The sequence below is a fragment of the Pseudorasbora parva genome, chromosome 4, assembly GCF_024679245.1.
Source record: "Pseudorasbora parva isolate DD20220531a chromosome 4, ASM2467924v1, whole genome shotgun sequence".
NCBI classification, from domain to species: domain Eukaryota; kingdom Metazoa; phylum Chordata; class Actinopteri; order Cypriniformes; family Gobionidae; genus Pseudorasbora; species Pseudorasbora parva.
In genome coordinates this window covers 45,852,867-45,869,148 of record NC_090175.1, presented here as the reverse complement: position 1 = coordinate 45,869,148, position 16,282 = coordinate 45,852,867, and the positions used below count along the sequence as shown (strand labels likewise).

The 16,282-nt window shown below is 33.5% G+C and overlaps 2 protein-coding genes across 2 annotated transcripts in view; both read right to left on the bottom strand.

The window, feature by feature from the left end:
* elf2b (E74-like factor 2b (ets domain transcription factor)) overlaps positions 1-766 on the bottom strand; it is a 30,173-nt gene extending 29,407 nt beyond the window's left edge. Inside the window, exon 1 of the mRNA XM_067441975.1 lies at positions 443-766. The gene's annotated coding sequence lies outside the window, so the exon portion shown is untranslated. The remainder of the gene's footprint in view (positions 1-442) is intronic.
* A 1,052-nt stretch (positions 767-1,818) lies between these two features.
* On the bottom strand, positions 1,819-15,689 carry mgarpb (mitochondria localized glutamic acid rich protein b). The gene is made up of 7 exons (XM_067442506.1): positions 15,513-15,689; positions 11,793-11,896; positions 11,613-11,685; positions 8,780-9,078; positions 3,178-4,198; positions 2,949-3,025; positions 1,819-2,195 (listed from the first exon to the last, which is right to left on the bottom strand). The coding sequence occupies exons 1-6, from the start codon at positions 15,586-15,588 to the stop codon at positions 2,982-2,984; spliced, it is 1,617 nt and encodes a 538-aa protein (XP_067298607.1). The 5' UTR covers positions 15,589-15,689; the 3' UTR covers positions 1,819-2,195; positions 2,949-2,981.
* Positions 15,690-16,282: the final 593 nt, after the last annotated feature.

Here is a 16,282-nt window from a genome sequence, read left to right as displayed (position 1 = left end):
TGAACAGTGCGAATCATCTCTGATATTATTGCAATAGTACCAATCCAGTGATACATTTCAATGCTGAAAAGGTAGTCATAAGCTAGTTTGATTTTAAACACCTTACTTCCATAAAATAAAATAAAAATCACTATCTTATTAACACATATATGAACACCGAAGCGTTATTGGTTAGTTGTCAACTCTGCTAGCATTTAGCTTAGCCAGCCAGCAAATAAGACAGAGGAGCTCCCAACACAAGAAATATAGGCACTTTTAAACAAATAAACGATTAAAAAAAAATTGTATACATGTATGGGTTACTCTTTATACTGTAACGCGACACAAAAAACACCTTGAAGTGCCTCATTAGATTCGTTACATAGAGCTAAGCTAATATGCCCGCATAGTCTCTGCTAACGCTCCTTCGGCGTTATGGAAAGCGTAAAAGTAGATTTCTTACCTTGAAAATCTGATTTTCCAAATCAAACCTTCACTCTGTGCTTGTTCGGTTTACACAGGCATAAGAAACTGAGAGTTTGGTGGCTGTGGTTTGATAGAGCCCGTCACACTGTGGCCGTTAGCGGCTAAGCTCTAACACACCTGATCATCACATATACGGGTCTAAACAGACACACTGAACTACACTGACTGATGGGCCTCTAACACAAGACCTATTAGTCCAAGTCAAATCAGTCCCTTACAATGATCGCGCAGAGAAGACATGAAAGGGTTGTGTTTGCAGACAGTAGATCCAGGTCAGAGTCATGATGTAGTAGTGAGTGAGTGAGTGAGAGAGAGAGAGAGAGAGAGAGAGAGAGAGAGAGAGAGAGAGAGAGAGAGAGAGAGAGAGAGAGAGAGAGAGAGAGAGAGAGAGAGAGAGATGCACCCTCAAACACCAACTACTGACCTTGATCAATATAATCAGAACCCATATACTAGATAATTTCTAGATAATTTAAGTGTATACAACACAACCATGCCAATAGGCCTTAGCCTATATCAAGCTTCAAAAAGAAAAGTAGACATTCCTGCCACAATTTGGTTAAAGGGAACGTTTTTATGGTAGCCAATAAAATGGGGCCCAGCCATTTGATTGTTCAATAACAAAACAAACCAATATCAAACATATAATAGCCTACATATATATTTGGACTATTGAGAAAACGAAAGTAAAAGTCACCGTTAAATGGGAATTTAAAAATTATCATTCGAAACGAAAGCAAAAAGTTAAATACTTAAACCATAATAATTTCACATTTTCCCATATTGTCAGAAACTGCGTTATTGTGGGATGTTGCAGGGGAAATTAGGCTAATGCACTATATTAATCATCCTTATTATGGGAAAAACATAATAAGGATGATTAACTCAGTGTAAAGTAAAAATGTAGAAAATATAGGCTATCGGTCTTGTTTGAGTTCTTTTAGAGAGCCCAATTGTCAACGTCATTCATATCTCGCCTGCATATGTTTTCTTTCTTCCTACAACAAAAAAATATAGGCTACTGTATAGCCTACATATGTAGCGCCCTCTGCTGTTTGACTTCTGGTATAACTTAATGCTGAACTGAAATTTGATTTGTATTCTTCATAATTCCTTGTAGACTATATTCAATACAAATAGTTATATGTGGGAAAAGTTGATTTAATAATAAGTAATAGCATACCTCTATAGAACAGGTGCATAATATTAATAGAAAATGATTAAATTCTAATTCTACCAGGAAATTCATAAAATGAAATGAGTACTGCAAAACAATTTTACATTGATTTTTATTTTAGTCAGTTAAATTAATAGGGCTCTACATTATGAGAAACAACATGAACAGGTCTGTTGTCTCCCTAATATCAAAAAATAATAGCCTATATGGTTTTGAAATATGTTTCCAGCAGAAATGTTTCGACATTTTAATGATTGTCTGATCATTACATGTCTGTATTTATTTTTTTCATTACCACTATACAGTGAATGATTGATATAGGCCTATTTATTTATTTCATAGGGACAAGTCTAATATTTATCAAATCTGCACATATAATAATTATACAAGAATTAGAAAAATCTCCTTTAAATCGTGAATAAGTACACTGTATCACAGTTGTCAATGTTTGAAAGTCTTAACCAGTTTGCCAAAATACACTTTAATTCGAGAGAGGAAAAAAATGATGAACGACACAAGCTTATGAGAACCTCTGGTGGTGAACTAGATGAATCTAAAAAAAGAAAAGAAAACATAACATCAGTCTCTATGAACAAGCAAAACATGTCTGTATGTCAATATTGTATTTTAAAAATACAGTGTGCTTACGAGTAAGATGGAGGAATAGTGCATATTTACTTTATATTATGTTTTTATTTAAAGTAAATTAATATAAAATACTAAGTAAGTAAATTAATACTAAAATAATAAGTCAACTTAAGTCGACAAAATTTTGTTGAATAACCAAGTATCCCAGAATTAGTAAGATATTAATTATAAAGGTAATTTATATATGACTATATATGACTTATATAATGTAATAGCAACACTGAATTTCAATAGAATTCTATGAATTCTCTCAATTAGCCTATAGGCTTTGATAGCAAAGAGGACTGAAATATACATCTAACTCAGAATTAAATAAGTAAGTAACCTTTATTTATATTGAAGGGCTGACTGATTAATTATTGAATAATAATCCAATGAATTACAGCAAGTATTGAATTAATTATAAATTTAATAACATGCTACTTGGGACCTTCTGTCTCAATTCGTATCTTTCTTTTTTAAAACAATATTTTTAAACATTATTGTGTCCACAAATACCTCATAACAAAAGATGAGATAAGGTTTCTGGCTATAGTCAAGTATCAAGAGTATAGACAAGTAGTATATGATTAAGTTATTTCATTATATTATAACATCACTGTATGTCCACTTTATGGATTCTACACTGTGTGTTGCAGATTCTGTGGGTTTCACTCGCTTTCTGTGCCTCAGGTTCTGTGGAACATTCACTTCAGGCTTGTGCCATGGTCATCGTAACATCTCCACTTTCAACAGCTGTGGAAAAAGTGCATGATGATTGAATGTCCAAAACTGATGTCCAATTTAAAAAATGTATGTGGGGAGTCTGGATTTCTACATCAAAACTTTGGATAACAACCTGGTATAAATAAGGTCATTAAGTCATTAAGGTGACATAATTGTATTACCTTCTTCTGAAGCCATAACTGGTTTAGCTTCCCCCACATCATCAAGCCTTATTTCCGCAACAACTTCATCTGCAGGCTCTGTTGTGGTCTGCAGTGCTTCCTCCTGGTCTGCTGGTGGAGCTGTGAGGTCTGAATGTTCTGTTTCTGTGGCAGCTGCCTCATGCTTGTGACATAACACTTTATCTTCCTCTATTTTTTGATCTACTGCCTTGACTATTTCTGACATCGCCTCAGCAGGTCCAGATATGGTATCATCTTCTGACAACATCACCACAGGTCTCATTGACTCGTCCAATTCTAAGATTATCTCCATCTCTGTAACAGAGGCCTCTTTAAATAATGCGTTATCTTCCTCTATTTTCTGACCTACTGACTTGACCGTTTCTGACGTTGCCTCTGCAGGTCCGGAGATAATATCATCTTCTGAAAACATCACCACAGGGCTCACTGACTCTTCCAATTCCAAGATATTCTCCATCTCTGTAACAGAGGCCTCTTTAAATAATGTGTTATCTTCCTCTATTTTCTGACCTACTGACTTGACCGTTTCTGACGTCACCTCTGCAGGTCTGGAGATAATATCATCTTCTGAAAACATCACCACAGGGCTCACTGACTCTTCCAATTCCAAGATATTCTCCATCTCTGTAACAGAGGCCTCCTCTGATGAAGCAGGGCTTTCAGCATAAACTTCGGCCTCAACAGGGCTGTCTGCCTCAGACTTGACATGATCATCTGCCACTTCAATAGTAGTTTCTTCTACTGCCTGAAGTGCTGAAGGCAGTTGCTCTTGTTCTCCTTCTCTTGTCTTCAGATCAGATCTACCAATCATGGGTTCTTCAACATCAGCTTCCTCCAGACCATTGAGGGTCTCCACAGAACTGTTCTCCTCAGCCAACCTCACTGCGGCCACCAGGTGATGATCACCAACGGAAGCAGCTGCAATCTCCACTGTAGATCCAGCCAGGATTTTCACAGTGCTCATTAGATCAGACATTGGGATAACTGCAACAAGATCAGTTTAGAACAGTATGCAATAAGTTAGCATCAAGTTGAATCTATGGACTATTTACTTTTTCTCTGAATTTGACGGAAATTCTGAAGAATCCTTGGAATTTACATAAGGTTAATCGTGGTTAACTAAAACTTAAAAAATCAAAACCCATAAAACATTGTCATTACTTGAAATAAAATAAAAGTAACAGCTGAAATATATACACCGATCAGGCATAACATTATGTGAATAACACTGATTATCTCATCATCATGGCACCTTTTAGTGGGTGGGCTATATAATAGGCAGCACGTGAACATTTTGTCCTCAAAGTTGATTTGTTAGAAGCAGGAACAAAAGCATAAGGATTTGAGCGAGTTTGACAAGGGCCGAACTGTGATGGCTATACAACTGGGTCAGAGCATCTCCAAAACTGCAGCTCTTGTGGGGTGTTCCCGGTCTGCAGTGGTCAGTATCTATCAAAAGTGGTCCATGAAAGGAACAGTGGTGAATCAGCGACAGGGACATGGCCGGCCAAGGCTCATGGATGCACATGGAGAGTGAAGCCTGGCACGTCTGATCAAACAGACAAGCTACTGCAGCTCAAATTGCACCAGAAGATAATGCTGGACTGGTTCTGATATAAAGGTGTCAGAATACACAGTGGTTTGCAGTTTGTTACCTATGGGGCTTTTTACGTATAAGACCAGTCAGGGTGCCCATGCTGACACCCTGTGCACCACCGAAAGTACCAACAGTGTGCATGCAGGCATCAGAACTGGACCACGGAGGACAGAGCAAAGAAGAAGGTGGCCTGGTCTGCTCAATTACATTTTCTTTTACATCATGTGGATGGCGTTGCTTGCCTGGGGAACATGTCACCAGGATGCACTATGGGAAGAAGGCAGAATCAATGTCATGTGATTTCAGCAGTTTGGCAGTTTGACACATGATCCGAATCAATTCGCTGATTCACAACCATTTGAATCTTTATTGGATGATTGAAAACAAAACCGTAAGAGAAGACAATGATGAATAAATTGTTTTTCGATGCTTGAAGAGATTCTACTGAACTAACTGATGCCACATATGGACTACTTTGATGATGTTTCTATTCCCTTTCTGGACATGGACAGTATAGTGTGCATACACTTGCATACGCTCTTGGACTAAAAATATCTTAAACTGTGTTCCGAAGATGAACGGAGGTCTTATGGGTGTGGAACAACATTAGGGTGAGTCATTAATGACATCAATTTCATTTTTGGGTGAACTAACCGTTTAAGATTATACAGTAAAATAACATGGAAAACATTAGAAGACAATTGAGTGAGGTCAAAATCTTCAAGCTCATTAGATCTTCCATTTGACTGTTTCTCTGAATCTTGCATTTTGATAGAAACATGCATTTAAGGAATTATTTAAAGATTCATATCTAATATTACATCCTCATGTTCAAGTCAATTAATATTGTTAGCATCATATGGCTGACTATACAATATTTATATGTAGTTTGACCCAGAGCAGCAGGGGGCAGCTAAGTACTTTTTTTGCCGAAGAGCACACATTTACTGTTGGACATGAACATGGAAACTAGGATCCTGGAAAGCTGGATTTGAAGGTAGTACCATTGGAAAATCTCCTTAAGACACCATAAGTGGCATAAATCTCCAAGATTAGCATAATCAACACGCATAAAAGAGATTTACCCAGATTAACTGTAAGCGATTATTACTATAGCATCTTCAAATAGTCATTATAATCAATCCAGTTTGAAAACATTTGTGTCAAGTATGCAAACTACAGTTGGGATGCATTTGCCAATATGAGGTTTCATCTGTATTTGCAGGATTGTGAAAACATTTAAAGCAGATTATCTATACTAAGCAAAGCATCCTGACTGAAAACACAATAGGAATAATTCTACTACTAATGTAGGCTACACAATATACAGATATACAAAATGGATATGCACTTGCAGCATAGAAAATAAGTATTATGATGATTTGTTCAATATTTTTCATTTCATTTACAGTTCATGATGTAAAGGGATAATAAATAAGCAGTTAAAATGGCACTGAATAATTTAATTGGCACTTTTTAAAGCACTTTATTTAGGGAGTACACATATTTTGTCAGTTTTAAAAACTACTGTAACATAATATAACATTCTGAGTTGGTCAAGCCTAAATTTCAAAAACAGCATTGAGAATAAGAGCAAATGTCTGTCAAGTATTGTGACACGTAATGAAGACACAATGTATGATATTTCACATTTTAATCCTCTGGTGCTCTTAGGTCATTATTGACGAACAATTTTAAGTTTGGTTGTTTAGAATTTTGTACTACAGAATGGTATGAAAGTTGGTGAATGTTTTGGCACTTCTATGTGAACACACACAGGCACAATTCAAAAAGGTTGAATGGTCCTGGAAAATAAATTTGTCAAATTTGTATGCCTCGTGATCAAAAATGACCACACTGTATGGTAGTGCCCAAACTAAAGCTTACTGAAAGCTATTTTTTAAAATAGATTATTTATAGCTACTGCATAAATATAATTTAGTACCATAATCCCCTAAAAATACAAAATGTTAAATAAAAATATATTTAACTAAAATATAGTACATTAATTTCATTACAAAAATGGGAAAAAGGGTATTTTTTGACCAGCATGCAAGGAGCACCAGAGATTTAAGAGATATTCATAGGGATGATGAACTGTTCAGAAATGTGCGCAGGGGCTTGATTCCATCTCAAAAGTTAAAAGAAGTCCATATTCATAAATGAAATTAAAATGATAACAAAAAAGATGCACTATACAAAGAAAAAAAAAAAAAGATCTCCCATAAAGGGATAGTTCACCCAAAAATTTAAATGTAAAGTTTATCTGCTTACCACCAGAGCATCCAAGATGTAGGTGAGTTTGTTTCTGAAAATGAAGATTTTTAACTCAAACCATTGCTTGTATAATGCATATCAATAGGGTATTTTCTACGAGTCACTATGAGAGTAAAAACACATAGACATACGAATCCATAAAACCCTGTGGCTTGTGGTGACACTTTGATGTCTTAAGACATGAAACTATGTTATTTTCTCACCTCATTGTAGTCGAATCTCATCTAATATTCTCAACGCCATTATTTTCGCTGAAGAAGGTCAAAACCTGGCGTGATCATAGATACAAAGATGCCTCATTCAATTAATCCATGCAGGCACTAATGATAATTATATATATATATATATATATATATATATATATATATATATATATATATATATATATATATATAATTATCTGTGTCTGTGTCTTTTCCTCTCATATACACATATATATATATATATATATATATATATATATATATATATATATATATATATATATATATATATATATATATGTATATATATATAGGCAAACTCAGCATGATTATATATATATATATATATATATATATATATATATATATATATATATATATATATATATATATATATATGTTGGGAATATTTTGACCTTCTTTAGCGGAAGTAATGGCGTTGGGAATATTAGATGAGTTCCATTTATGATCCATGTGTCTTTTACTCTCATAGTGGCTCTCATAAAAAAACACCCCATTGACATGCATTATACGACTAATGGTTGGAGTTAAAAATCTTAATTTGTGATCTACTGAAGAAACAAACAGACATACATCTTGGATGCCCTGGGGGTAAGCAGATAAACATTACATTTTCATTTTTAGGTGAACTATCCCTTGAAAGACAAAACTGCTTATAAGACCATAGTCGTTTGGAATGCATGTATAAAAAGACACTAATGTAGGGCAGACTATTTAAAATTTGTTCATGAAAGTCTGTAATGTTATTCTGGGAAATGAAGTAGATGTATGTATATGTATACAGTACTTAGTAAGTATATATACACAAGTGTATTTGTGTTAAATCCTGCCTTCACATGCTATCAGAAATCTTATAAGTCGTGATTAAGCTCATCGCATTGCAAGTATTTACGTTAATTCCGTGAAGGCAGCATGCGGTAAATGTGCATGTCCAGTGTGTTTAAGTAAATTTTACAGAATTCAAAACTAGCAACTGGACTGGAATTCACCCAACATTGTCAATATGAGTGCCTGCCTCATTCATGCCTGCACACGCATGAATGAGGGATATCATACACATACACACAATGCAACAAATTACATCAGGCACAACCACTGGTCATGTAGGAGGAGAGGTTTACTAATATAATATAATATAATATAATATAATATAATATAATATAATATAATATAATATAATATAATATAATATAATATATCTTCAAGTGTCGAAACACAGACTGGAATAATTTAAAGGCCACTTGCAATTCAAGTACATTGCCGTGTATTTTTTTTTACAAATCCTCCACCTCTCCTCCTCACCGTCCCTGTGGGATTAGCACCCTGTGGAGTTCACAAGTTGAAAAAGGACACTTCTTTCTGCTGAGAGGACACAGATAAAAGGAGCACAACAGAGGGAGTCTCTACAACTTAATAGAGCGTTTCCAAGGTGGGTTGGGAAGATTCACATAGGGTTTACATCTAGACTGCTCAGTATTCAGACTGCTTCCACAGAAGACGCCTCACCGGTTGTCTCGGCAATAGGAGCCACAGCCTCAATAGCAACATCCTCAACCACAGGTGTAGTAGGTTCCTCTGCATCAGCTGCTACTGACTGTACAATGGCCGTTTCAGCCTCAACCTCCATTGCTGCATCCACATGTTCTGGAGTCTCTTCAGCCTCCGCATCAATCATGACAGGTTCTGCTGCTGCGGCCTCAACAATAATGGTGTTTTCAGCAACTGTGGCTTCCACAATCGCAGCTGCTTCTGCTACTGAGGCTATACTGGCCACTGTTCCTACTGTACATGGAACACATTAAACAGGACTTTAAGTAAATGATCCAAAGAAAATACAAGATCAAGTGTAATTAAAAAGATAAAGCAGACTTAGCAAATGTTCTTACTAAATGAAGAGGGATAGCATAATTCATCCAATAATGAAAATGATGTCATCATTTACTCACTCTCATGAATTTCTCTCTTCTGCTGAACAAAAAAGAAGATATTTTGAAGAATGCCGGTAACCAAACAGTTAATGGGATCCCATTGACTTCCAAAGTATTTTTTTTTCAATGCCGACATTCTCAACAATATCTTCTTTGTTCATATTGTTTATATCTTGTATCATATCTCAATATCTTGTTCATCAGAATAAAGAAATGTTTACAGATTTGTGACAACTTGAGGTTGAGCAAATGATGACAGAACTTCTCATTTACTATCCCTTTAATGGAACAACATTAAAGATTAAGAGAGCCTGACGATGCTCAGACAGATAGCAGAAACCATTCATTCAGATTAGCAGCAAGCTCAACGGACTTTGAGTCGAAGCTCTTAGAATTTGCATTAGAAACTTTCTTGGAAGCTTAAAGCTAACCAAATACCTCAGAATAGGTCAGTTTTGTTAAGGAACCTGCATGGATGCTTGATTGGCTCAAGATAATGCAGACCCATCACCAAGCAAACGCCAAACATGCAAGAAGCAAGATGGTTAAATGATTGGTTCACACAAAAATTGGAATTTTGCATTATTTCATTTCTTTCTTCCGTAGACCAAAAAAAAAAAAGAGTAAAGAAAGTATGAAGAGGTGGTCACTCTTTTGTATGCAGTTGCAATGAATGGAAACTTTCATGCTCCAAGAACGGCACAGAAGTACATAATTAAAGAAGTATACAACTAATGCGCTCTATTCTAAGTGATTCTGAAGACATACAAAAGGACAAAAAATTTGTTTTGTGTTCAATGGAAGTAAAATTAGCTATATGCTAATATCATAGTTATACAAATAAGAATGTAAGATTATATCAAATTACATGGGCTTGGAATAACATTTTGGGACTATTCCTTTCATAAACAGTTATTATAAGCGGTCTCATGAAACCAGTTTTAGGATATATTGAATGGTTCAAAGGTTTAGGGTCAGTATGATTTGAAGTCTCTTAAGCTCACAGAGGTTGCATTTATATGAACAAAAACAATAAATATAGTAATATTTAATAATAATGTTTTCTATTTTAATATATTTTTAAATGTAATTTATACCTGTGATGGGATAGGTTTTTTTTTTTTTTTTGCATTATTACTCCAATTTTCAGTCACACGATCCTTCAGAAATCATTCTGAATTGCTGCACATTTATTATTATTTTTATTATTATTATTATTATTATTATTATTATAAAGTTAAAAAATACATAATGTATTTGAAATAGAAATTATTTGATATTGCTATTTTTCTTTAGTGTTTTGATCATTTTGTTGCATCTGCTAAATACAAGTATTAATTTCTTTCTAATTAAAATAATTATTTGTATTGACTGTTATTATTATTATTATAAAGTTTAAAAAATACATAATGTATTTGAAAAAGAATTTATTTATTATTGTTTGTGTCTTTAGTGTTTTGATCTTTGCTGAATACAAGTATTAATTTCTTTCAAATAATAAATAAAAAGAAATACTATTGACCAAAAAAAAAGTCACTCTGATGATGATAAGAAAGCACTTTACTAAGTTCAAAGGATGCCATCAATCGTCCTTACTTTTGAAGTGCCACAATGTTGCAAAGACCAAATACCAAAAAGTTTTGCAACTAATTTTGGAAAAGTGCTTGCATTCTGAGATATGTGATAAATGTTTCTGCAAGAAAAATTAGTAAAAGTAAAATTGATAGAAAAGTTGTTATTGACTACTGAGAGAATCATTTTTAAAAAGGTGACATGCTGTTAAGACAGAGGCTAAATTTATACTCACCCTCCTCACCTGATGGGGGAAAAAAGTAAGGTGGTTAACAGCATGTAAGCAAGAGAAGTAAACAAGTGAAAGCTGCTCTAAATGTAGCTATAGCTTAGAGCCTGCTGAGTAACTTCAGAAAGAGGATCAGGCCTGAGGAACTGCAGTAACGTACACATACCAGAACAGGCCTGACTCGCAACACCCATCAATTCAATGAATCCAAGAATAAAAGAAGTCTGAATAGGAATCTAATCCTAGCTGTCTGTGTCAATTATTCCACTTTACTGATGTTGAAAGATTAACTGAGGTCATGCATGCAAAATGAAAATAGGCTTTCATAGACAAAAACAAAACCACTATAGCTAAAATAAAAATAAAATAAAAATAATAATATATATATATATATATATATATATATATATATATATATATATATATATATATATATATATATATATATATATATATATATATATATATATATATATATATATATATATATATATATATATATATATATATATATATATATATATATATATATATATATATATATATATATATATATATATATATATTAAAATAAAACAAAATCTTACTTTTCGGTCTGGCCTCCAGTTGAGCGATTCTTTCATTATATCTTGCACTGTCAGAGTTTATCGTTTTATAAACCTGTAGGGGGAAAATGTGGCAAGTTTAGATGAGGATAAATGGATGATATTGTTATTAATGGCTCAAAAAGTTTTATAAAACAAGGTGAAGGAAGTAAAAATACATACATAAACAAGAGCAGCAGTAAGTGAGCTTCCACCAATCACCATGTAAGCCATGTTTGTACCGGATGCAGGTAGCCCAAAGGACATCTGCCTTGTAGGGAATACAGCTATTGAAAGATAAGAGGGATGTTTTACACGTATCAGTAAATCCTAATTTATTAAGTATTTTTGTGTAGAATAATTAGCTAGCAGAGTCGGTTTTCCTTTACCACCCATCAATCAAATGTTAAAATATGAAAATCTATTACAATGTTTTATTATTAACCCTGGAAACTGTATTTATATACATATTTATTATATAGACCTCTAAATTATCAACATGATAAAAACTTTTTTTTTTTTTCATCAAACCATTTCAATATTTATTATCTAAAAAATATATACATTAAAAAAAAAAAAATAGTACTGACACAATTTCAATCATTTTGTGGAGTCGGGTTCTCCAAGTAAAAACTAATTTTCATTTTCTCTATAAGGATATTCATTTTGAAATATAACTTTAAAGGCAGACCTACTCTGAACTATGAGGTTGTTAACCCATAGTATTTGTCTCAGCCCGCATTATTGCAGCTTGTTTTTAAAATAATCGTGTTTCAAGTCACCATCAACTAGAAGTTGCAACCGACTTTACTTTAGTATTGTGATGTATTTTCCAATTAAAAGAATGTGTGGTTTGTTTTTTCCCACTGGTAATTGATTGGATTGTGTCAAAGCTCGCAGCAGACTGACAGTTGGATGAGATTTTCAGATTTTGATTAAAGACAACTGACAAAAAACTTGTATTAATTGGATTAATTGTAAATGGGGTACATTTAGATCTCATGCCAACTTTAACAGGGCAATTCCTGGTGAAAAACTACATTACCCATAATGCTGTACAGAAAATACACCAATCAGAGAAAACAGCAACACAAATAGTTATTTAGCGCTACCCACTCACATGAAGCACTAATAATGAAGCACTAATAATGAATGTATTCAAGTCAATATGCTCTAAAAATACTTAAATGTTTGCGTATGGATATTTTGCAATAACATAATATATAAAAAAAAATTATATAGCATATATATATATATATATATATATATATATATATATATATATATATATATATATATATATATATATATATATATATATATATATATATATATATATATATATATATATATATATATATATATATATATATATATATATATATATATATATATACACACACACACACACACACATTACATAACAGAGAAACTAAAAACAGCACAGTTCTAGTTTGTATTTTTACATGTACTATATACTGTACTATGTAGGCTAATCAATGTTCTATTCATTAAAGCCAAGTAGAAATCTCAACAAGTTATTTTAAGCATTTTACTTTTATTCCAATTTAACAATTTAAACAACATATTTTATTTGTGAACTGATACTCAGGTGTTCTTTTTAATAGACAACTTCATTTAATCAAGCCAAGTTATCAAGTTCGGTAAACGCTTATCACATACGAAGATGTGGGCTATACCTTTAATTTCACCAAGCAGATTGCTCTAAAAAAATAAAATAAAAAACCCTACAGTCATCATATTTTCACTTAATTTGGTTTACTTAATTTGTAATTAAACTTAGTCTTCTCATTAATTTTATTCATTTAGACCAATTCACAAAGTTGGGAGCACGAAAACAAGAGGTAGGATTTATCACGCAAACCAAACATATCCAACCATAACCAATCATAGTGCGATGGAGGCATTGCCCCCTCTCAAGTGACTTACACCCATTCATTCTCAATTACCTCCCACCAAAGCCATGTACCGCACACTTTAGGGTGTCTGTAAAAAGTCAATGGGCTCAGGGGAGGGGAGGCCAGATACGCAGACTCCCGCTGTAACTTTACCTGCGTGTCGCTATTGGAGTGTGTTGCTTCAGACAAATTAGTGATTTAAATGCTTTTTAATGTGTATATAAAATAAACGTTTATAAATGACTATTTTTACATTTTTCATTTTTTTTTATGACTCGATAAAGCTGTTTGCAATACTTTATGGGATTGTAGTTAAGTAAAGTCTTTTGGTCAGATTTTCGAAAACTATTTTGCTTCGAATCAAAGTTTGTAGTGTTGTAATTCACCTCGTAGCAGGTTTTCTTAGTTCATGGCTTTCAACTCTTTAACAAAGATTATTTTAAACATATTTTAAATTCAAATTCAAATTAATGGGGAAAAAAAATACTTCCGGAACCAGCGCAGCTGAAAAAGGAGCAGGGCACTGTTGTACTCTATTACGTCTCCTCTCCACTCAAGTTTAGTGGATGAGTTTGATGAGTGGAAATATTAAGTAGCATGCAGAGTTACAGGGGACCAGACAAACCTGATACAGCAAGCAGCATGTGTTTCAGGCTTTTGTGTCTGTGCATGCATTTAGGCAAACACACATCCTCTGTGTAGCTGCACTGAAGCAGCAGAAAGGAACACAATGTCCAACTGTGAAACCGCCCCTCCCACCCTCTCTCTAGAGCAACATTTCATCCCACAGGAGCACATGCACAGGACACACTGTCCGTGCAAAAATACAGTGTCATATAATCCACAATTAAAATCTGGACTTTAAATAGTTTTTTTTTCCCCATAAGAACAAAGCAGGAAATTTCAGGAACAACTGCAATAATAAGGTGAATGTCTCAGCAACAAGGTTGCCTGTGCCTCATTTACACATTTAATCTCATTTACGGCTGCGTCAATGGACCATTAAGGTGAAGCTAGACCAGCAGGTGTCCAGGACAAAGTGTGTGGAGTCAGGCTCTCTGCTGCACACAAACACTGCATCATTTCCCCCCATTGCAGACAATGTCAATGTGTAGAACCCTAGGCAAATTCATGTTGGCAGAGAGCCCTGCATAGGGCCCTTTTCAAATATTTGGGTAGTTTTAGGAAATGCCTGAGCAGTTTTGTGAATTCACAAGTTAAATCATGCAAAAAATGTTGAGTCAGCAGAAGAAAAAAAAAAAAAAAAAGGTTGGTCCTCGAAGTTAAAGTAGCCAGAAGATCTTCATCTTTTAAAACAATAATGAAGGGTCCAAAAAACTACTTTGCACACAGCTCAAACTGAGCGAATCCTTTGACAGGAAATTAACTTTAAACAGATCAAGCCCAGCTATTTCCCACAGATGCACTGGAGCAGTGGAGGGTTTATGTCGCTGTTATCTGTTATGGAAAATTCTGCAATAAAAATAAACTCAAAATTCAGATCAATGCAAATATCAAAGATTTTTACAGTCCATAAAGTGTTGAACTAGCTATAAAAAAAGCAAACAAACAAAAAACCTTTTACTGAAATCCCTATAAACAGACTTAAAGTTGTATTTTCTATATTTTTGGCATACATGAATTTGATGAGCATTTGATGAAAATATATTATATGAGCCTTTGATGAGCACTTACATAACACAAACATCAGAACTCAATGTTTTTTATTGGGGTAAAAGTCGTAAACCACCCCCCCCACCCCCCCACCCCCCCCCCCACACACACACACACACACACACTAAAAGGTAGGCTACGATTAATTGTATATATATTTAAAAAAAAATCTACTCAATATTTCATAGTTTACACATATTTTGTAACATCACTCTCTTTTTTAGATTGCGACGTGTAGGCTGATTATTTTAATTGGCAAAATCTAAACTACACTGAATTGAATTGAATTAGCTATGTGATTTATTCTTACCATTGCTGGATAAAGGAGTGAGTGTTTTGCGTGCCAGAGGTGCAAGTCTTTGCCAAGCCGCTCGGCAGAACATCATTATTCCTGCTGTGAACCTAGAATCAGAGTTACTGAAAACTTCTACTGATAGATAGTCTCCACAAGCCTGTCTCACACAAACAGATCCTTTTAAACTCCCACTGTCACCTCCTTCTGTGTCACGTCATGCATTATCTGCACGTGGTCCGGGGATAGTTACGTTATAAATATAAAACTGGATTAATATAGATTTTTTTTAAATAAAACTGAATAAACCGCTGATTCTATTACAGTATATAATTGTAAAATATAAAATAAAATAATTTAATTTGTATAGGCCCATACTTGTTTATGATTATGTGTGAATGTAATATGTAATAATCTAAATTGAAAAATTCTAGTCTAACTATTAAGCTAGATATTTATTATATAAATCCTATACACAATTCTAAAGAGCTCATGGGTATAATAAACTGAGGTCTGGTTATGACTAAACAACTCTAAATCAAAGTAGCCATTATGTTATTTTATTTATTTATATTATATTTAATCTTTTTTTAAATAAATTTACTTTCAGTAAAAATTAAAGGTTTTACTGACCTCAATTTTTTATTTTTTATATTTAATAAATATAAAAAATAAAAAATTGAGGTCAGTAAAACCTTTAATTTTTACTGAAAGTAAAATTTATTTAAAAAAAAGATTACATATAATATGGTTGTCTATTTGAATAGCACGTATAGCCTAGGCTATAC

Bases quoted from the DNA above. Each gene is read 5' to 3' on its own strand.
- mgarpb (XM_067442506.1), bottom strand. From the start codon at position 15,588: ATGATGTTCTGCCGAGCGGCTTGGCAAAGACTTGCACCTCTGGCACGC. The intron at 11,686-11,792 runs GTATGTATTTTT...TTCCCCCTACAG, and splicing joins TTACTGCTGCTCTTGTTTAT to GTTTATAAAACGATAAACTC. The intron at 9,079-11,612 runs GTAAGATTTTGT...TTCCATGTACAG, and splicing joins ACTGGAGGCCAGACCGAAAA to TAGGAACAGTGGCCAGTATA.